Genomic DNA, 18,232 nt, shown 5'->3' with positions numbered 1-18,232 from the left:
TCCCGTTGGACTGAACCGGGCCCTCGCATATTCCTGGAGACTCGCACCGGCTTCAGTAACATGAGAGCATTCGGTCACCCGGCTGGAGAACGGAGCCCCAGCGCGGCGCGGGTCTCACGGAGAGCTGCGGCGCCCTGGGCTCAGCAAGGCGCGCACGAGGCCCCGGCTCCCTCGCCACGCCCACTTCCTGCCCCATCCCGGGCCTTTCCAGGTTCCCTCTCCCGTGAACCGGATGCTCTGTCAGTTTCCTCCTCCGCGTCCTCGGCGGCCTCCGCTTCCCTGGCGAAGCCGCAGGCGCCCACGAGGGCACAGGCCGGGGGCACCCGGCGGCTGGCCTGGCAGGAGTAGGACGCCGGGAGGAGCTGGGCGCGCACGGTTACCGAGCGTGGAGGAGACACTGCCCTGCGGCGATGGGTGCCAGGGGCGCTCCTTCACGCCGGAGGTTGGCGGGGCGGCGGCTGCGATACCTGCCCACCGGGAGCTTTCCCTTTCTCCTCCTCCTGCTGCTGCTCTGCATCCAGCTCGGGGGAGGACAGAAGAAAAAAGAGGTAGAATGAATCCCTTGACCTTCCGGGTGGGCCCAGGCTGGCTGGGGCGGGCTGGGCCGGCGGCGTTGCCAGGCAGCTTCTCCGCGTTGCTAGGCAGCCGGGCCGCTGGCGTGGGGGAAGGCGGCCTTGGGACGCCCGCGGAGCGGTTGGGGGGCCTTGGGGCGAGTCCTTTTTGCCGCGCAGTCACGGATGTAGCGTTATCGTGGTGTTTGCTCAAAAACAGTACAGCATCGTCTTCCACTCTGTGCTTTAGCACCGAACGCTTTCAGACTCATGGCGCTTTTGATCCTCCAAGGCCGAGGTTTGGGCCCTTGAGTCCCTGAAAGGGGGTGTGTTGGGTGTGAAAATACTCTTCAGGAATATTTGTAAACCTGTGAGAACTGTTTGTCCTTCAGGTTCAGTACCCAGCTCCCTTCGTTACTCGATCAAAGCGACAGCGGAGCGTATTGGGAATGTGTTTTAAGTTTGTATTCGTAATTACACATTTTTAAAGCTGTAGGTTTATTTGCTTATGTTGAACTCCTTTGAGAATAAACTCACATTTTTTAAGTTATGTAAATTTGTGAAGTGAAGATCACCTGATTTCAACCTTGGTCCTCTAATGACTTCGATGAGGGGGTTGAAGTCACTATATTTAAAATAGAGTTATTGGTGAATTTCAGTGATCCATCCTTCCCTTAGATACTCAATCTAGAAGGATCAGAAAAAAAAATTCTTTAGGAAATGTGAGTAGTGTTTCGTACATTATTTTAGTAAGAGTATTCGCTGTAGTTCAAGATAGTTTTTACTGGTGAAGTATTACACACACGTGCCTCAAAATCTAATTCGGGTTTAAAATATTACCACACGTTTCTTGATAGCTGAGTAGAGAGTAATGAAACAGCCTCATGCGCAAAATAATTGTGATTCTCTTTACCTTTACCTGAAACAACTCTGAACTCAATATGAACTTCTTCCCTTTAGCTTTTTAATTTTAACCTGAAAGCATGGCATACAGAATTCTTGTTGGAGTTCCAGTAACAGGTTTAGAGAACAACTGTTAAAATTAAAACTGTATTTACAAGTATAAGTTAAAGGTACATTTTCTAGCATTTGGTATTTATAGACCACATTCCAAGAGTTTTAGGTGTCATAGTTTTTCTTGAGGGAGGGGATTAAAAGGTGGGTTTTTTTTTTTTTTTTTTTTTTGCCAATTATCACAGCAGAGGGCAGTAAAAAATGATGAAGGATTTCATGGAAATTCTCACGACCACAGTAACTTTCAATTGGAAGAAAAAAAATCTGAACGGACTGAAAAGTGTGCATCTTCAAAGCGTCTTAGTATTTCCAATTGTGTGACAACTTTAACAGATGACAACACTGGTTACCTTAGTACAATGACAATAAACTAACATCTGTTCCATTACCATTTTTTATAAAAGACATTTTAAATGAAAAATTAGGGAGAAAATTGTTGAGGATTAGAAAAGGATGTTTTCCAAAACCACTTTTGTTTTTCTTAAACAGGAGAGTCTAATACTACATCGTGGTATTGCAGAATGCACATATTTAAAGAAAAGAAGAGGAAAATAACAAATAATTGAAGTTTTAATACTTTGCTCAATGAGTATACATATCTGGAATGTAATCTAGTTGGGTATCTGGTACTCAGTTCTCTGAGAATACACTCACATTATTTAAGTTACACAAATTTATTTGTGAAGTTCAGAGCACCTGATTCAATCTTAGTCCTTAATAACTTGGAGGCTGTGATCTCTTTAAATACTGGAAGAAAAATATACTTCACTGGAAATAGTGGAAAGTGGTTGGTCTCTCGTGGTATTCCAGGGTTGTTTTGAACATGTCACTTCATTCTTTGCTGAGTTTAGAACCTGATGCCCTTATAACGTTTGACACCGTTGAACCAGCAAGTATAGCAGTTGGAACTTAGTTTACTACAAAAAATGTTACTGACATAAATACTTGAGTTCACTTGACATTAATAGTGTATTCCTTCATTCTGGGGGTTGAAGTCTAAAGTTGAACCTGGAACCAAGAATGGACACTAGTTGCTTTTATGGAAGTAATAGTTATGACAGTAATAGCTATCACTGTAAGTTTTTGAGTCAGACAGGTGGTCCAGTTACAACTGAGTCACTAATTGTATGACATCAGGCAAACAACCTAACTTTCTTGAACTTTAATTTCTTTGTTTTAAAACACATATATAGGGGCGCCTGGGTGGCTCAGTCGGTCGAGCGTCCGACTTCAGCTCAGGTCATGATCTCACGGTTCCAGGAGTTCGAGCCTCGTGTCGGGCTCTGTGCTGAGGGCTCGGAGCCTGGGGCCTGCTTTGGCTTCTGTGCCTCCCTCTCTCTCTGCCCCTCCCCCGCTCATGCTCTGTCTCTCTCTCTCTCTCTCTCTCTCAAAAATATTCAAATAAAAAAATTTTAAACACAGAATACCTACATCTCAGGTTTGTCAATGGGATTAAATAAGACTGTATATAAATTACTTAGTGCAGTGCCTAGAGCATAACAGATGGTCAGTACTAGTGTCTATTATTATGTGTTCTTCATTTAGATGAGAGCATTAGACATGATGAGATCCTAAAATGTGATAAAATATTTTTCAATTTTCTTTTTGCTAATAAAGTGATTTCATCATTATTGTGAAATTTATAGTTACTGAAATAAGTTTTTTATTTTATCGTGACACATGGAGAATTCCACACTCTTACTTTGTTGGAGAACTTCCCAGATGGGAGATTTTGCAGCATGGAAGAATTGGTCGTATTCATGGATGTGTGTATATGTGTGTCTACATATATATTTTTTTGTATATTTCTTCATGAAGACATTTAATTCAGTAGAAAATAATTTTGTTATATTCTCTAAGAATGTAGTGAAGAAATAGTTGGGTGAATTGGCAAAAAAGATTAGAGACTTTATAGTCACTTTCCTTAATTACATTCAATATAGTCATTAAACTAATTTTTGAATCCTCTTCTTAAGTGATAGAAACTTGAGGAAGACTATACATTCTTAGTAGATCATTTGCTTATGTAGTGCATCATATTTTTTTTTAAATTTTGACCATTTCTCTATTTCTTATATTGTTAACACTTATCAGTTAGTTTCATTTAGAATTGTTTTAATTTATAATAACATGTTTTGATAATATAAAAGGAGCTAAAATTCTGTAATTATTTTAAATGGATTTATTGACTTTGACATCATCAAAAGCGGCTATTATAGTAACTTATCCTTTATGTTAGCTAATAGGCTGTGACATGTAGGTAGCAATAAATATGCAATCTCAAAAATTGAACAGCTCATGAATATTTTTGCCAAGCAATATGATTATGTAAGTGAAATATCTCAATTGCCTCTGACATAACTTCTGTGTGTCGTTAATGTTTTGAAGCACATTTTATACTGAGATGTATATATCCAGTGGTTTTTTAGCGGCAGAGCCATGAAGTAGATGCTTCACTATCTTAGCAAATTAAGAAAAGGGAGAGGATGGAAGTAAGCAATGGATTTTACCTTTAAGCAGAGAACTTAAGTGGAAAAAAAGTGTGTAAATATACGAGCACAGCTTTAAGAAATGCCTAGTAATTACACGTGGGTATGTATACATGTAGACACAGATTCTGCCACTGCAGGTAGTTTCAGCTAGGTTAGATTTTGTGTACAATGACTCCTTGCTGAGTAATTGGAACTGACAGGTCTTGCTCAGAATGGCCCAAACTCCTTGCCAAGTCTGTGAGAGCTCAGCCTGCCGCATTTCCACAGATGATGGCAGAAGGCATGGAAATCCTGGATCACAAGTGGACGGTTTATTACAGCAGCGGATTTGCCAGAGTGTCAGCATTTATGCTGATGATGCAGATTAGATGACTGCTACAAGTGCAGGAAGTTGTGTAGCGGGAGAGAAACCTTGAGCTTAGGGAGCTCAGGTCTTTTATAATGGACACTAAGCTTGTTTGACCTTTGACCCAGGGGAGACATTATCTTTATTAAACCGGAAAATAAATAGATCTGCTCTTTGTCTAGAGAGGACCTGTCTTCCAAGGCTTGGGTGCTAAATGCCCCCGAAAAGATGTCAAGAACAAAGTCACTTAGTCCTTGTGCTTGCATGTTATGTCGAAATCCACGAAGAATTATTTCCTTAAGTGAGAGAGAGTAACTTAAGCAAAAGAGAATGCTGGGATATTTTCCTCCATGTGCATACCCCACCAGTATGTTCAGTCCCGTATGTGTTGTCTGTTCCACATGAAAGACGCAGGGGAAGAGCAGAAACATGTAACGTGAGCCACAGATTGATCAGCTGTTAATCTTTTGCCACATTTACTTTCGCATTTTCTCAATATTCAGTGAGTTTTGGTAGGACTGACATCTGGATGCCAGTGACTGACATTGGTTATTTTGGTAGTCTCCAGGGTTTGTTCGTCGAGTCAGACGATCTTATGATTCCTTCTTTCCATAAGAGTACCTCCTCGAGTATTGTAAACTCATTCCACCAAGATAGAAAATTTACCTTTGCTTAAGTATAGGAATGGCTGTTGTTCCCCTGCTAGAGAACAGGTAAATCATGAACAATGTATGTGTTCTATAACATTGAGTGTGTACATGTGTATGAGCGTGCATGCAGCATGCAACGTGGGGACCAACTAGTAGTGTTTACGTCAGTCTCCAGGTTTTTTTTTTTTTTAATTTTTTTAAATTTTTTTTTTATTTTTGAGAGAGAGAGAAAGAGCACGTGCATGTGTGAGCAGGGGTGAGGCAGAGAGGGGGGCAGAGGATCCGAAGCAGGCTCTGTGCTGACAGCAGTGAACCCGATGCGGGGCTTGAACTCATGAACCGTGAGATCATGACCTGAGCCAAAGTCGGACGCGCAACTGACTGAGCCACTCAAGCGCCCCAATCTCTACCCAGTTTTTATCTATTGAACAAGACTGCAGCTTCTCAAATTGAGAAGGGGAACTCTTAATCTTTCTTTCTGCCCATCTGTTTTCTTTTTTTCTTTTTTAAATTTTCTTTTAACGTTTATTATTGAGAGACAGAGAGACACAGAGTGTGAGCAGGAGAGGGGTAGAGAGAGGGGGAGACACAGAATCTGAAGTAGGCTCTAGGCTCCGAGCTGTCAGCACAGAGCCTGATGCGAGCTCGAACTCCCAAACTGTGAGATCATGACCTGAGCCGAAGTCAGGCGCTTAACTGACTGAGCCACCCAGGTGCTCCTGGCCCATCTGTTTTCTAAGTGCTATTAACAGTGCTGGTTTATGGGGAACAACTATTACCATCCCTAGAACCTCATTTTTTAAGTAATCACTTGCCAATATAATATATATTTGGAGCTCTTACCCTGTATTTTGCATGTTGTATACAGAAAGGCTGGCTTTACATAATTTCCTGGGGAGTTGTACGTAGATTAAAGGAACATCTTGGAAAAATAGGATTTTTTGTTCCTTGGAAGGAACATCTTGGAAAAGAACATCCTGGAAAAATAGGATTTCTCTCAATACATAGCTATGGAAAACTTAAATATTCAGTTGGAATATTAAAATTTCAAAAGTGTTATTCAAAACAATAGGTAATATGTTTTTTCCTAATAATTGGTATCTGCCTGTGCCAGAAGAAAAAAGATCAACAATGAGGTTATGGAGTCCTTCAAAATCTATGATAAAAGTCTTAACATGGAAGAGTAGCACTCTGCAGCTATTAATGAACTGAAGAGTAAGAATAAAAGAAAGTCTTCACTAGTATATTTATTGTTATTAAAGTTTTGGTTGATCATCTAAAGATACGTAATTAGTTTGACATTTGGAGGTAAAGAAATTTTTCTCCACTGCATGTTACCATGACCCGACTACCTATAGAACTCTAGTACCTTTAATGAAAAGGGGTACTTGAGTATAGGTTGAATAAATTGTGATGCTCATTTTATTAATGGAACTTTCTGTTGTTTATCTTAGGAGTGTATTTTTAGAGATGGCTTAACATTATCGGTATGATTTGACTCAACTTTTGGAAGTACTTTATTTCAGAGTCTTCTGTGCTTGGAAACAAGACAAACCATTGGGAAATTAGTTTATATGAGTATTGTGATAAAACTTAGGGTACAGAATTCATTGTAAATCTCTTTACTATTCATATCAAGTATTAAATTGAGATATCTTAGGATAACTCATTGAATTTAACAAACTTGGAAGGAAGTCTAAATTATATTAGAAAATGACAAAAAAAATAACAGTAGAACAGATAGGAGATAGAATGTTAGGCATTTCATGTACTTAGATACAATCTTTATAATATCTTTGCTTGATGGTTTGGCAGACAGCTTTGTTTGCCTTACCTTTATCTTTGCCGACAATACTTTGTTTTCATTTAGAGAAACTGGAACTGTCTTAAGCCCAAAACATTTTTCTTAGTCAGAGATTATATCATGATTATCTAGTACCTTGCAGAGTATTGGTTTAGTAGTAAGCGCATAAATTATATGGGACTTGTGATAAATTTCCACTTCTTTTATAAAGGACACAAGGAAAAGAAATTGTCTCTTCATGTCTTCAGTATATGAATATGAGAATATGATGCTTGAGTTGCTGAACCCATCTTATAAACATGAAAGTATAAGGCTGAGGGCAAAAACCAGTGGGTTCCTGATGTCAGGGTAGAAAAATGGAGAGAACATGGGTGCTTGATGACCTGACTTAACTAGCCTTGTAATTTCTCTAACTCTGGAATCCTTGTTATATGTTAATAAGATTTATATTGTTCATTTTGAAATGAATTTCTGATTTTTTGTATTTGAAAGCATTCTACCAAAGAAAGTCATCTTATTTTAAGGGTTTTACCCATGATTGTGATTTACCCAACTTGTAACTTTACAGTTTTACTCCAAAGACCTCTTTTTTTTTTATGTTTTTTATGTTTATTTAGTTTTTGAGAGAGACTGAGGGAGACAGTGCATGCCCCTGTGCATGGGAGCAAGTGAGCGGGGGAGGGGCAGAGAGAGCGGGGGAGGGGCTGAGCTGTCAGCACAGATCTTGAGGGGGGGCTTGCACCCCACAGACTGCAAGATCATGGCCTCAGCCACAGTTGGTCACTCAACCGACTAAGCCACCCAGGCACCCCTATTTACCTCTATGTTGTGTTAGGAGCTTAACAATTACCTAGCTGTAAGACCCTCTTTGTAAATTATGTTAAATGTTAAAGGACTTTTTACATACATAGAGCTCTCCCTTATCTTTGAATGTTAACAGTCATTATTAGGAGTCTGTATATGCTTTGAAAATGTGTTTGGAAGTGAATTTTCCATGTGTTCCTTTTATTAATGTAACTGTTTTTATTGTATGAATTGAAGTTCTCTAAGTATTATATATCCAAAAGATTGTAGGAAGGAAATTTGGGAATAAATTTATTATATGCCTTAAAAGCTTTTAGCCCAAGAAAGGAGAGAAATAATTAGTTATGCCTCAGATAGATATATTTGCTGTATGAGGTTTTCTATGTGAATGCTTTAAAAAAATACTTCTTTTGCTTTTGTGTATGTAATAGATTGGTACCTAGTTTCATCTTAAAGACTGCCGGATAAAATAGAGGAAGACACCTTTATTTTAAAAATGATCATATTTTAATAGTCTTTTGGTTTACATTTGAGTTTAAGATTAAGCAAAAGAAAAGTTGAGACCTCCAACCCCTCTCCCCCATTGAGGATATTGTGCAATGCAGATTGTTCCATGTTTTTTATTTGTTTGTTTTTTTAGCATTGGAGCTTTCAGAATGAATAAAGGATTTTTCTCCTGCTCAGGGAGGTGAAATGGTGTGCTCTATCTTGCTTTGTTTCCTGTACATTCTCCTCCTGGAAAGTTCATGGGAGAAAGAGTGGCTGAATCAAGATGTAATACTGTCCTAATGGTACTCTGTTTTAATTTAGCTTCCTGTTGACAGGTACATGAGTCACATGCTTTGATGTTGGAGTGTATTCCAAATCGTAACGAGAATAGTAACCATAGATGTTTTCAAAAAAATACTGCATTATGGGATATTAGAGCAGGAAAGTCAGTTTTCAGGCTAAATAACAAAGTTGGGACTAGAAGTTAGGTTTCCTGACACCAGAGGTTATATTTCCGTATTCTCATGTTCAGTTAGGCTGTCAAGTTCTTCCTCCCTGCTCTCCCTTCACTACTTTCGTTATACTATTTTTTCCTGTGTCGTTTCATAGCTGATATTTTAACTCTGTAACTTCCTCTTCATGGGTACTTGTTTTTTAAAGTCTGAAATGACTAAAAATTTGGCAGATGTAAAACCTATTAATACTACTTGGATTTGACTCCTTTGAGAACATGGTTTATAAAATTAAGCCATCTGTTTCTTTATGAAGCTTTAAATAAATGAGTTTAGGTTAAGGTAAACCTAAATCATAATAGTCAGAACTCTAAAACAGCGCAGGACCCAAACCAGTGCCTCCTACATACAGTCCCTAATAGTAAGTAAAGCATGTTCACATGTCTGTTTGCCAAAGCCAGAAATCTGGGCACATTTCACTTAGTCTCCAATCTTTACTTACATGTGAGTTTTTCCACACTCCTTTCCCCACCCCAGCTAAAGATACCCTGAGACTTCTCTTGACCATGGCTATCTTTGAGGAGCACTGTTTACCTGCTGTTTCAATGCCATAGGGTGCATTCCACAGTTCTTTGCATGCAGGTAGTGCTTTTCCTGAGTGAGCCTTTGTCTAACTTTCCTGTTTGCTGTCTCCAGTGTTTCCATGCTTCTCTCCAGTGTTAACTTAAGTCAGTTATCCCCACTTCCCCATTTCAGATGAGGGACTTCTCTGTGCTCACACAAATGGAACTTTGTGCTTATTTCTTTATAACACTTCTGTGAATTGTCTCTTGTCTATCATTCTTATTATACAAGCCCTTTGAAGAGAGTTGTTTTTTTTTTTTTTTTCTTCATATCTCTACCTGCATATTCAGGCATAGTGCCTTGCAGTTGGTAAAAGCTTAGTAAAGTTTGGTCAAGTTACTTAATCTCTCTAAGCCTCTTTTCCTTATCTGTAAAATGTAGACAGTATGTTAGTCCTTGCTGTAGAGCTTTACATGACTTAATCCTGCAAAGTACTTCGCAGCATGGTGCATGGAACGTAGTAAATGCTTAATGTTAGCTTTAGTGCTGATCCTGGTGAATGAATTGTAGGATGTATTATGGGTTGTTTTAAATGGATAGTACAAATTGATTTGGCATCACAAGAGAAAAGTTAAAAATCATAATTTTTCATAAATATTTTGTTTTCCTGTTTGACAAGTTATGCTACTGAATTGGCTCTAGAGAATGTCATTGCTTTCTTCACTGCCAGACATGAGTTCTTGTACTATTTGACTTACATAGCATTTTACATTGTTGGCTATTGCTCCCTCACCCTCCCCATCCCCAGCTTTATTGACATATAATTGACACATAAAATTTTGAATATTCAAGGTGTGCAACATGCCGACTTGATACACTTATATATCGGAAGATGATTATCACCATAGACTTCAGTAACACTCCCATCACATCACATGATTACCATTCCCTTTTTGTGGTGAGAACATTTAAGATTTATAACTTTCCAGTGTGTAATACATTACTGTTAAGTATAATCACAATACTGAGCATTAGATTATGAGAACTTACCTTTTATCTGGAAGTTTGTATCCTTTGACCAATATCTTCCATTTCCCCCGCCCTCACTCACTTCCTGTGACCACCACTCTACTCGGTTTCTACAAATTTTTCTTTGATTCCACATATAGGTGAAATCATACAGTATTTGTCTTCTCTCTATCTTATTTATTTCACTTAGCATAATGCCTTCAGTATCAATCCATGTTGTTGCAAGTGGCAGGATTTCTTAGTTTTTCTGTGAATGAATAATATTCCGTTGTCTGTGTGTGTGTGTGTGTGTGTGTGTGTGTGTGTGTGTATGATATGGTTTATATATGATGTATATGCATTTTATATATATGCCATAGTTTCTTCATTGTCCTGTTTCAGTGAACACCTACATTGTTTTCATGAGTTGGCTATTGTAAATAATGCTGTTATGAACATGGGGTGCAGATATCTTTTTGAGTTAGTGCTTTCATTTTGTTTGGATATGTTCTCAGAAGTGGAATTGTTGGATTACATGGTAGTTCTATTTTTAATTTTTTGAGGATCCTCTATTCTGTTTTCCATGGTGGCTATACCAGTTTATAGTTCCACCAGTAGTGTATGAGGATTCCCTTTTCTCCACATCCTCACCAGCATTTGTTATCACTTGTCTTTATTTTTTCTAGTTGTATACAGAAATCAGTGACATACGTCATTACAGAAGTTTAAGATGTACAGCATGATTATTTGATTTACATATATTGTGAAGTGATTACCACAATAGGTTTAGCTAACCTCCATCTTCTCATATAGATACAGTAAAAAGAAAAGAAAGAAGAAAAGAAAAATATCTCTTTTTGGTGAGAATTCTTAGGACTTTTAACAGTTTTCTTATACATCATACAGTAGCGTTAGCTGTAGTCATTATGTTGTACATTATATCTCTAGTGCTTATATATGGGAGCTCGTACCTTTTGACCATAGTCCTCCAATTTTATTTTTTAATTTATTTATAGAGAGAGAGGGAGACACAGAGAGAGAGAGGGAGGGAGGGAGGGAAGGAGGGAGGGAGAGGGAGAGTGGGGCAGGGAGAGATAGAGAGAATCCCAAGCAGGCTCCATACTGTCAGCACAGAACCCAGTGTGGGGCTGGAAACTATGAACCGTGAGATCATGACCTGAGCTGAAACCAAGAGTTGGACACTCAACCGACTGAGCCACCTAAGTGCCCCCATATTCCTCCAATTATTCTACTCCCCACTCTGCCTCTGGTAATCACAAGTCAAGTGTGATCTCTTTTTCTATTTATTATTTTTCTTAGATTATACATATAAGTGAAGTCATACAGTATTTCTCTTTCTCTGCCTTATTTTACTTAGCATAATGCTAAACATAATTTTACTTAGCATAATGCCTTTAAGGTCCATCCATGTTGTTGCAAATGGTAGTATTTCCCAATTTTTTTTTTTTATGGGTAATGTTCTATTCTGTGTGTATGTATATACATGTGTGTGTGTGTGTGTGTGTGTGTGTGTGTGTGTCTGCCACAACTTCTTTATTTAGTCATTTATTGACGGACACTTAGGTTGTTTCCATGTCTCGGTATTGTAAATGATGCTGTTATGAACATGGCGGTGCAGATACCTTTTTGAGTTAGTGTTTTTGTTTTCTTTGGATACATACCTGGAAGTGGAATTGGTGGATCATATGGTAGTTCTAATTTTATGCTTTTAAGGATCCTCCATTCTGTTTTCCATAGTGACCGTACCAGTTTACAGTCCCACCAAGAGCATATCTATGGGTTCTTTTTTCCATGTGTTTGATAGGCATTCTAACAGGTACTGGTTTTTTTTGTTTGTTTTTGTTTTTGTTTTTGATCATGGCCATCCTAACAGGCATGAAGTGATAACCCATAGTGGTTTTGATTTGCATTTGTCTGATGACTCATAATGTTTATCTTTGCATGTACATGTGCCCTTTTGTGTATCTTCTTTGGAAAAAATGTTCAGGTTTTTTGCCCAGTTTTTTTAATAGGATTTTTTTTCTATTGAGTTGTATTGATTATATATTTTGGAGATTAACGCCTTATCAGATACATAGTTGCGAATATGTTTTTCTGTTCTGTGGATTATCTTTTTACTTTTTTGTGGTTTCTCTTTGCCGTGCAGAAACTTCTTAGTTTGACACGGGCCCACTTTTTTTTTATTTTGTTGCTTGTACTTGAGGTATCATAGCCAATCATTGCTAAGATGCATGTCAAGGGCTTTTTGTTCCTATATTTTCTTCTAGGGGTTTTGTGGTTTCAGGTCTTACGTTTAAGTGTTAATCCACTTCAGTTTTATTTTTGTGTGGTGTAAGATGGAAATCTAGTTTCATTCTTCTACATGTGAATATTCAATTCCCCAGCACCATTTATTGAAGAGATTGTGTTTTCTCCACCGAGTGTTCTTGACTCTCTTAGTTGACTTCAGATGCTTGGGTTTATTTGTGAGCCCTTGAGTCTGTTACATTGATATATATTTGTCTGTTTATATGCCAGTGCCATACTGTTTTGATTACTGTAGCATTGTAACATACCTGGAATTAGGAAGTGTATTGTCTCCTACTTTGTTCTTTCTCAGGATTGCTTTGGCTATTTGGGGTCTTTTGTGGTTTCATATACATTTTAGGATAGTTTGTCTACTTCTGTAAAAATGCCATTGGAATTTTGATAGGGATTGCATTGAATCTATACATAGCTTTTGGTAGTATGAACATTTAATAATATTCTTCCAGTCTGTGATCATGGGATACCTTTCCATTTATTTGTGTCTTCTTCAGTTTCTTTCAGTCTTGTAGTTTTCAGAGTTCAAGTCTTTCAACTCCTCGGTGAAGTTTATTCCTAGTATTTTATTAAAATTATTGTAAATGGAATTGTGTTTTTTTATTATTTTTTTATTTTTTTAGATTATTTAATGTTAGTGTATATAAATGCTTCTGATTTTTGCTTGTTAAGTTTGTGTCCTGTAACTTTACTGAATTCACTGATTTAGATCTAACAATTTTTTGGTGGAGTCTTTAGGACTTACTATGTATAAAATCATGTCACCTGCAAATAGAGACAATTTTACTTCTTCCTTTTGATTTTGACACCTTGTATTTCTTTTTCTTGCCTGATTGTTCTGGCAAGGGCTTTCAGGCCTATTTTGAGTAAGAGTGATAGGAGTGGGCACCTTATTTTGTTTCTGATCTTAGAGGAAAAGCTTTTAACCTTTCATCATTGAGTATGATACTAATTTTGGGCTTATTATCTAACACCTTTATTATGTTGAAGTATATTTATTCTATACCTAATTTTGTAAGAGTTTTTTTTATCATGAATGGATGTTGAGTTTTGGCAAATTTCTTTTCTGTGTCTTTTGAGATAATTATGGTATTTTTCATTCTATTAATGTGATGTATCACAATGATTGATTTGTATATGTTGAATGATATTTGCACCCAAGGTATAAATTTCACTTGATGATGATGAATGATCCTTTGAATGTGCTATTGAACTCAGTTTTCTAGAATTTATTGAGAATTTTTTCATCTGTATTCATCTGGGATATTGGTCTGTCATCTTCTGGTAGTGTCCTTTCCTGGCCGGTATCAGGGTGATGCACGTCTTCTGAAATGAATTTTAGATTGTTCTTTCTTTGAGTTTTTGGAAGACTTTAAGAAGCATGCATTAATTCTTTAAATGTTTGGTAAAATTCACCAGTGAAGCCATTTGGTCCTGGGCTTTTCTTTGTTGGAGATTTTTGATTACTGATTTAATCTCCTTACTAGTAATTGGTGTATTGATAATATTTTTTCCTGATTCAGTATTGGCAGTTTGTATATTTTTAAGAATTTTTCCATTTCTTCTAGGTTGTCCAGTGTGTTGGCAATGTAGTTGCTCTTAATAACCTCTTATGATTCTTTGTATTTTTGTGGTGACTGTTGTAATATTTTCTTTTTTATTTGTAATTTTGTTGATTAGGGTCTTCTGTCTTTTTCATTGGTTAATAAACCTAAAATTCTGTCAATTTTATTTTTTCAAAGAACCAGCTCTTAGTTTGGTTAATCTTTTCTATTGTTTTCCTGTTCTCGATTTCATTTATGCCTGCTCTAACCTTTATTATTCATTCCTTCTGCTAACTTTGCATTCAGTTTGTTCTTTTTCTAGTTCTGTAAGGCGTAGAATTAGGTTGTTATCTTGCTGCTTTATATAGATGTTCATTGCTATGAATTTCCCTTTGAGCTGCTTTTGCTGCATCCCATAATTTTGGTTTGTTGTGTTTCCATTTACATTTGTTTGAAGATACTTCTTTTGCTTTTGGTTTATTTTTTGATACATTGGTTGTTCAGAGTGTTAATTTGCAAATATTTGTGAATTTTTCAGTTCTTGTTACAGATTTCTAGGTTGCTGTGATTGTGATCAGAGAAGGTACTTGGTATGATTTCAGTCTTCTTGAATTTGTGAGACTTTTTGGGGGCCTAACATAAAGGTGTATCCTAGCAAATGTTCCATGTGTGCTTGAGAAGACTGTGTAGTCTGTTGGCAGAGTGTTGCACATCTGTATATGGTTGTTAGTTAGCATCAGTTGGTTTACAGTGTTTTTCAAATCCACTGTTTTCTTACTGATTCTCTGTCTGCATGATCTATCCATTGTTTAGTGTGGGGTATTAACGTCCCCAACTATTATTGTACTTACGTTTATTTTTAGCTCAGTTAGTTTTTTCTTTGTTTAGATGCTCCAATATTGGGCATATATTTACAATTGTTGTATATTTTTGACTTATTGACCACTTTATCATTATATGGCTTCCTTATCATTGTATACCATTTTTAGTTTAAAGTCCACTTTCTAATAAAGTATAGCTAACCCTCCTTTCCCCCTCCCCCCTTTGCTTGTATATCTTTTTCCATTCCTTCATTCTTAATCTCTATGTGTCTTTAAATCTAAAGTGAGTCTTTTGTAGGCAGCATGTTGTTGGATCTTGTTTTTTATCCATCAGTCATCCTGTGTATTTTTTTTTTAAGTTTATTTGTTTATTTTGAGAGAGAGAATGTGTGAATGGGGGAGAGCAGAGAAAGGAAGAGAGATCCCAAGTAGCCTTGTGCTGTCATTGCAGAGCCTGATGTGGGGTTTGATCTCATGAACTGTGAGATCATGACCTGAGCTGAAATCAAGACAAACCTTGTGTCTTTTGATTAGAAAATTTGTTTACATTTAAAGTAGTTATTGATAAACAAGGGCTCATTATTGCCATTTGTTAAGGGTTTTCTGGTTTTGTATATCCACTCTTCCTTGTTTCTTGTCTTTTTATGTGTTTTATTGTCTTTTGGTGTCAGTATGCTCTGAGTTATTTATCATGTTTTTTTGTGTAATTGCTATAGATTTTTCCCTTTTGTTACTTCGAGGCTTACATACAATATTTTAGAATTTTGTCACTCTATTTTAAACTAAAGACAACCCAATTTCAATCAAATTCTTAAGCTTTACATTTTTACTTCTCATCCCTCTCATATTTTAGGTTATCAGTGTTAAAATTTACCTGGTTTTTTTAATACCATGTAACTGATAACAGATTATTTTAATTGTGATTGTTTTTACACGTTTCCAATGTTGACTATATTTTTACCATTACGAGTGAGTTTTTTACAGCCTTCTCATATTTTTATGATGTTGATTAGCATCTTTTAATTTCTACCCTGAGAACTTCCTTGAACATTTCTTCTAAGGTAGTTCTACTGGTAATGAATTTCCTAATAAGCTTTTGTTTTCTAGGAGAGTCTTTATCCCTTCTTCATTTCAGGACAGCTTTGGTGTGTATGGTGTTATTGGATGAGGTTTTCTTTTCTTTGATATTTGGAATTTGTTGCTCTATTTTATTCTGGTTTGAAAAGTTTCTGTTAGGAAATCTGCTTATAGTCTTATGGGGGTTCTCATGTATGTAACTTCACTCTTGTTGATTTTAAAATTCCTTGTCTTTGACTTCGGACAATCTAATTAAAATGTGTCTTAGCTGTATTTGAGTTTAACCTATTTGGGGTCCTTTGGGTCTCTCATATCCAGATGTCTATTTCTCTCCCTGAGTTTGGGAAGTTTTCAGCTGTTACTTTAAATACACTTTCTGTCCCTTTCTCTTTCTCTTGTCCTTATGGAATTTTTATAGTGAAAATTATTGTTTTCATTGTGTCTCATAATTCCTGCAGGTTTCTTTTTAAAAATTCTTTTTGGGGTGCCTGTGTAGCTCAGTTGGTTAAGCGTCTGACTTTGGCTCAGGTCTTGATCTCACAGTTTGTGAGTTTGAGCCTTGTGCCAGGCTCTGTGCTGACAGCTCAGAGCCTGGAGCCTGCTTCCGATTCTGTGTCTCTCTCTTTCTCTTTGCCCCTCCTCTGCTCGTTTTCTGTCTCTCTCTCTCTCTCTCTCTCAAAAATAAATAAACATTAAAAAAATTAAAAAAAATTATTTTTGCTCCTTTGAATGGATAATTTCAATTGTCCTGTCTTCCAGATCACTGATTTGTTTTTTTGTGTGGTGATATCTGTTTTTGAAGCTCTCTGTTAAATTGTTCAGTTTAGTTTTTGTGTTCTTGAGATCTATGATTTTTTGTTGTTCTTTATTTCTGTCAGAGTTCTTGTTTTGTTTGTGCATTGTTTCCCTATTCTATTTCTGTCCTTGTAGTTCACTATAAGAGGTTTATTTGGTATATTTTTGGCTGTTATAGACATCCATTTCTTTGGGATCAGTTACCAGAGCTTTATTATTTCCTTTGGTAGTGTCATATTTACTTGATTTTATTTGTTATCCTAGTTTTCCTTATGCCTGTATTTGCACATTTGAATAAGTAATTTCCTCTTCCAGACTTTGCAGATGTGCTTTGACTTAGTTCTTGACCAGTCAGCTTAGTTCAGGTTTCTGGATCTGTCTGCTGGTAATGTCCTTGGGCCTCCTATTTGGGCATAAGTTTTGGGCGAGGCAACTGTTGATCTCTGAGGTCAGGGGAGGATGGGTGTTCCACTGGCTGAGAATAGCTAGATAGGACTGTTGGCTTTGTTCCCTGCCCAAGTGAGGCTGTAGGATGGGCTTTGTGGTTTCCTGGATTCTCTGGTCAGGCTTATTAGCCATTCAGGCATGGGGACTATACTTAGCAGTAGGTGGGGATATGGATTAGCTCTCTGTCTTCCTAGGGCAGCAGGACCAGACCCTGGGCCTGCATAGCTTGTTATTTTGGGTATCCAAATCAGGCAACAGTATGTACTGAATATCCTGGTCAGTTGAGACTACCAGTTTTGTTTTACAGACAGGGAAAGCCACCAGTTGTGCTCTCTGTGTTAAAGTGCCACTGTAAACAGGGTTTTTGGATGGGTTGGCTGCATAGCTGCCTGCGTGCTGTGGTGAAATTCCCTGTTTGGCAGGCTGAAGGTTGTATTCAGCAATAAGTAGGGCTCTGAGTTAGTTTGGTGGCTTGGGTGCAGCAGCAGAACAGCTCCAAGGCCACGAATGCTCTTTTTTGTGGTCTTGACCCAGGCTGACCTGTGTCCCAGGTTCTCTGGCAGAACATAGTCACTGGCCTTGCTCCGGGGGTAATCAGCTCTCCTCTGCATCTCCGTTTAAGAGTAGCTGGGTTATGCTGCTTCCAGGTGTCCTTACCAGCATTTCCTGTTCGATGGGATTGGGTTCCATGCTCTGCAGCAGATGGGACTGTGTCTCTGACTCCGGCCTGAGCAGTACTGGGAGTGCCTACTTGAGGCCACCCTCAAATGTTCTTAAACAGGCTTTCTAGTTAAGGGAGACGTGATCCACAGTGGTTGGGTAGGAGTCAACTCTTCTGCTTGGGCATTCGCAGACCAGATTCTAGAGATGGGAGAATTTCTCCTTTGGGGCCTGAATTAGGTAGAAACTGTACCTTGCTAATTCCTCAAAGTATGCCACTGACCTTGCTCTGCAAATGAACAAAGCTGCTGGTTGGTACTACTGGTTGGGCTCTGCAGGTGGGAACTTGGTCAACTAACACCCTGTTGTTGCTCATTGGAAGTCTCTACTCC

General features: G+C 37.9%; 1 protein-coding gene across 6 annotated transcripts in view; it reads left to right on the top strand.

The window, feature by feature from the left end:
- Nucleotides 1–217: 217 nt before the first annotated feature.
- The window catches only part of TUSC3 (tumor suppressor candidate 3), a 283,032-nt gene continuing 265,017 nt past the window's right edge, over nucleotides 218–18,232 (top strand). For 3 of the 6 annotated variants that reach the window (XM_019466758.2, XM_019466759.2, XM_053900915.1), the window contains exon 1: nucleotides 221–548. In XM_019466758.2, the coding sequence (XP_019322303.1) occupies nucleotides 411–548 (138 nt within the window). In that variant the 5' untranslated portion in view covers nucleotides 221–410. Of the gene's footprint in view, nucleotides 549–18,232 lie in introns of all 6 variants that reach the window. The other 3 variants (XM_019466760.2, XM_019466756.2, XM_053900916.1) reach the window with 3 other exon arrangements.

The sequence above is a fragment of the Panthera pardus genome, unplaced genomic scaffold, assembly GCF_024362965.1.
Source record: "Panthera pardus isolate Hobbes unplaced genomic scaffold, ASM2436296v1 HiC_scaffold_13, whole genome shotgun sequence".
NCBI classification, from domain to species: domain Eukaryota; kingdom Metazoa; phylum Chordata; class Mammalia; order Carnivora; family Felidae; genus Panthera; species Panthera pardus.
Note: the sequence above shows the minus strand (reverse complement) of the source record. Positions and strands in the feature narration are given on the sequence as shown.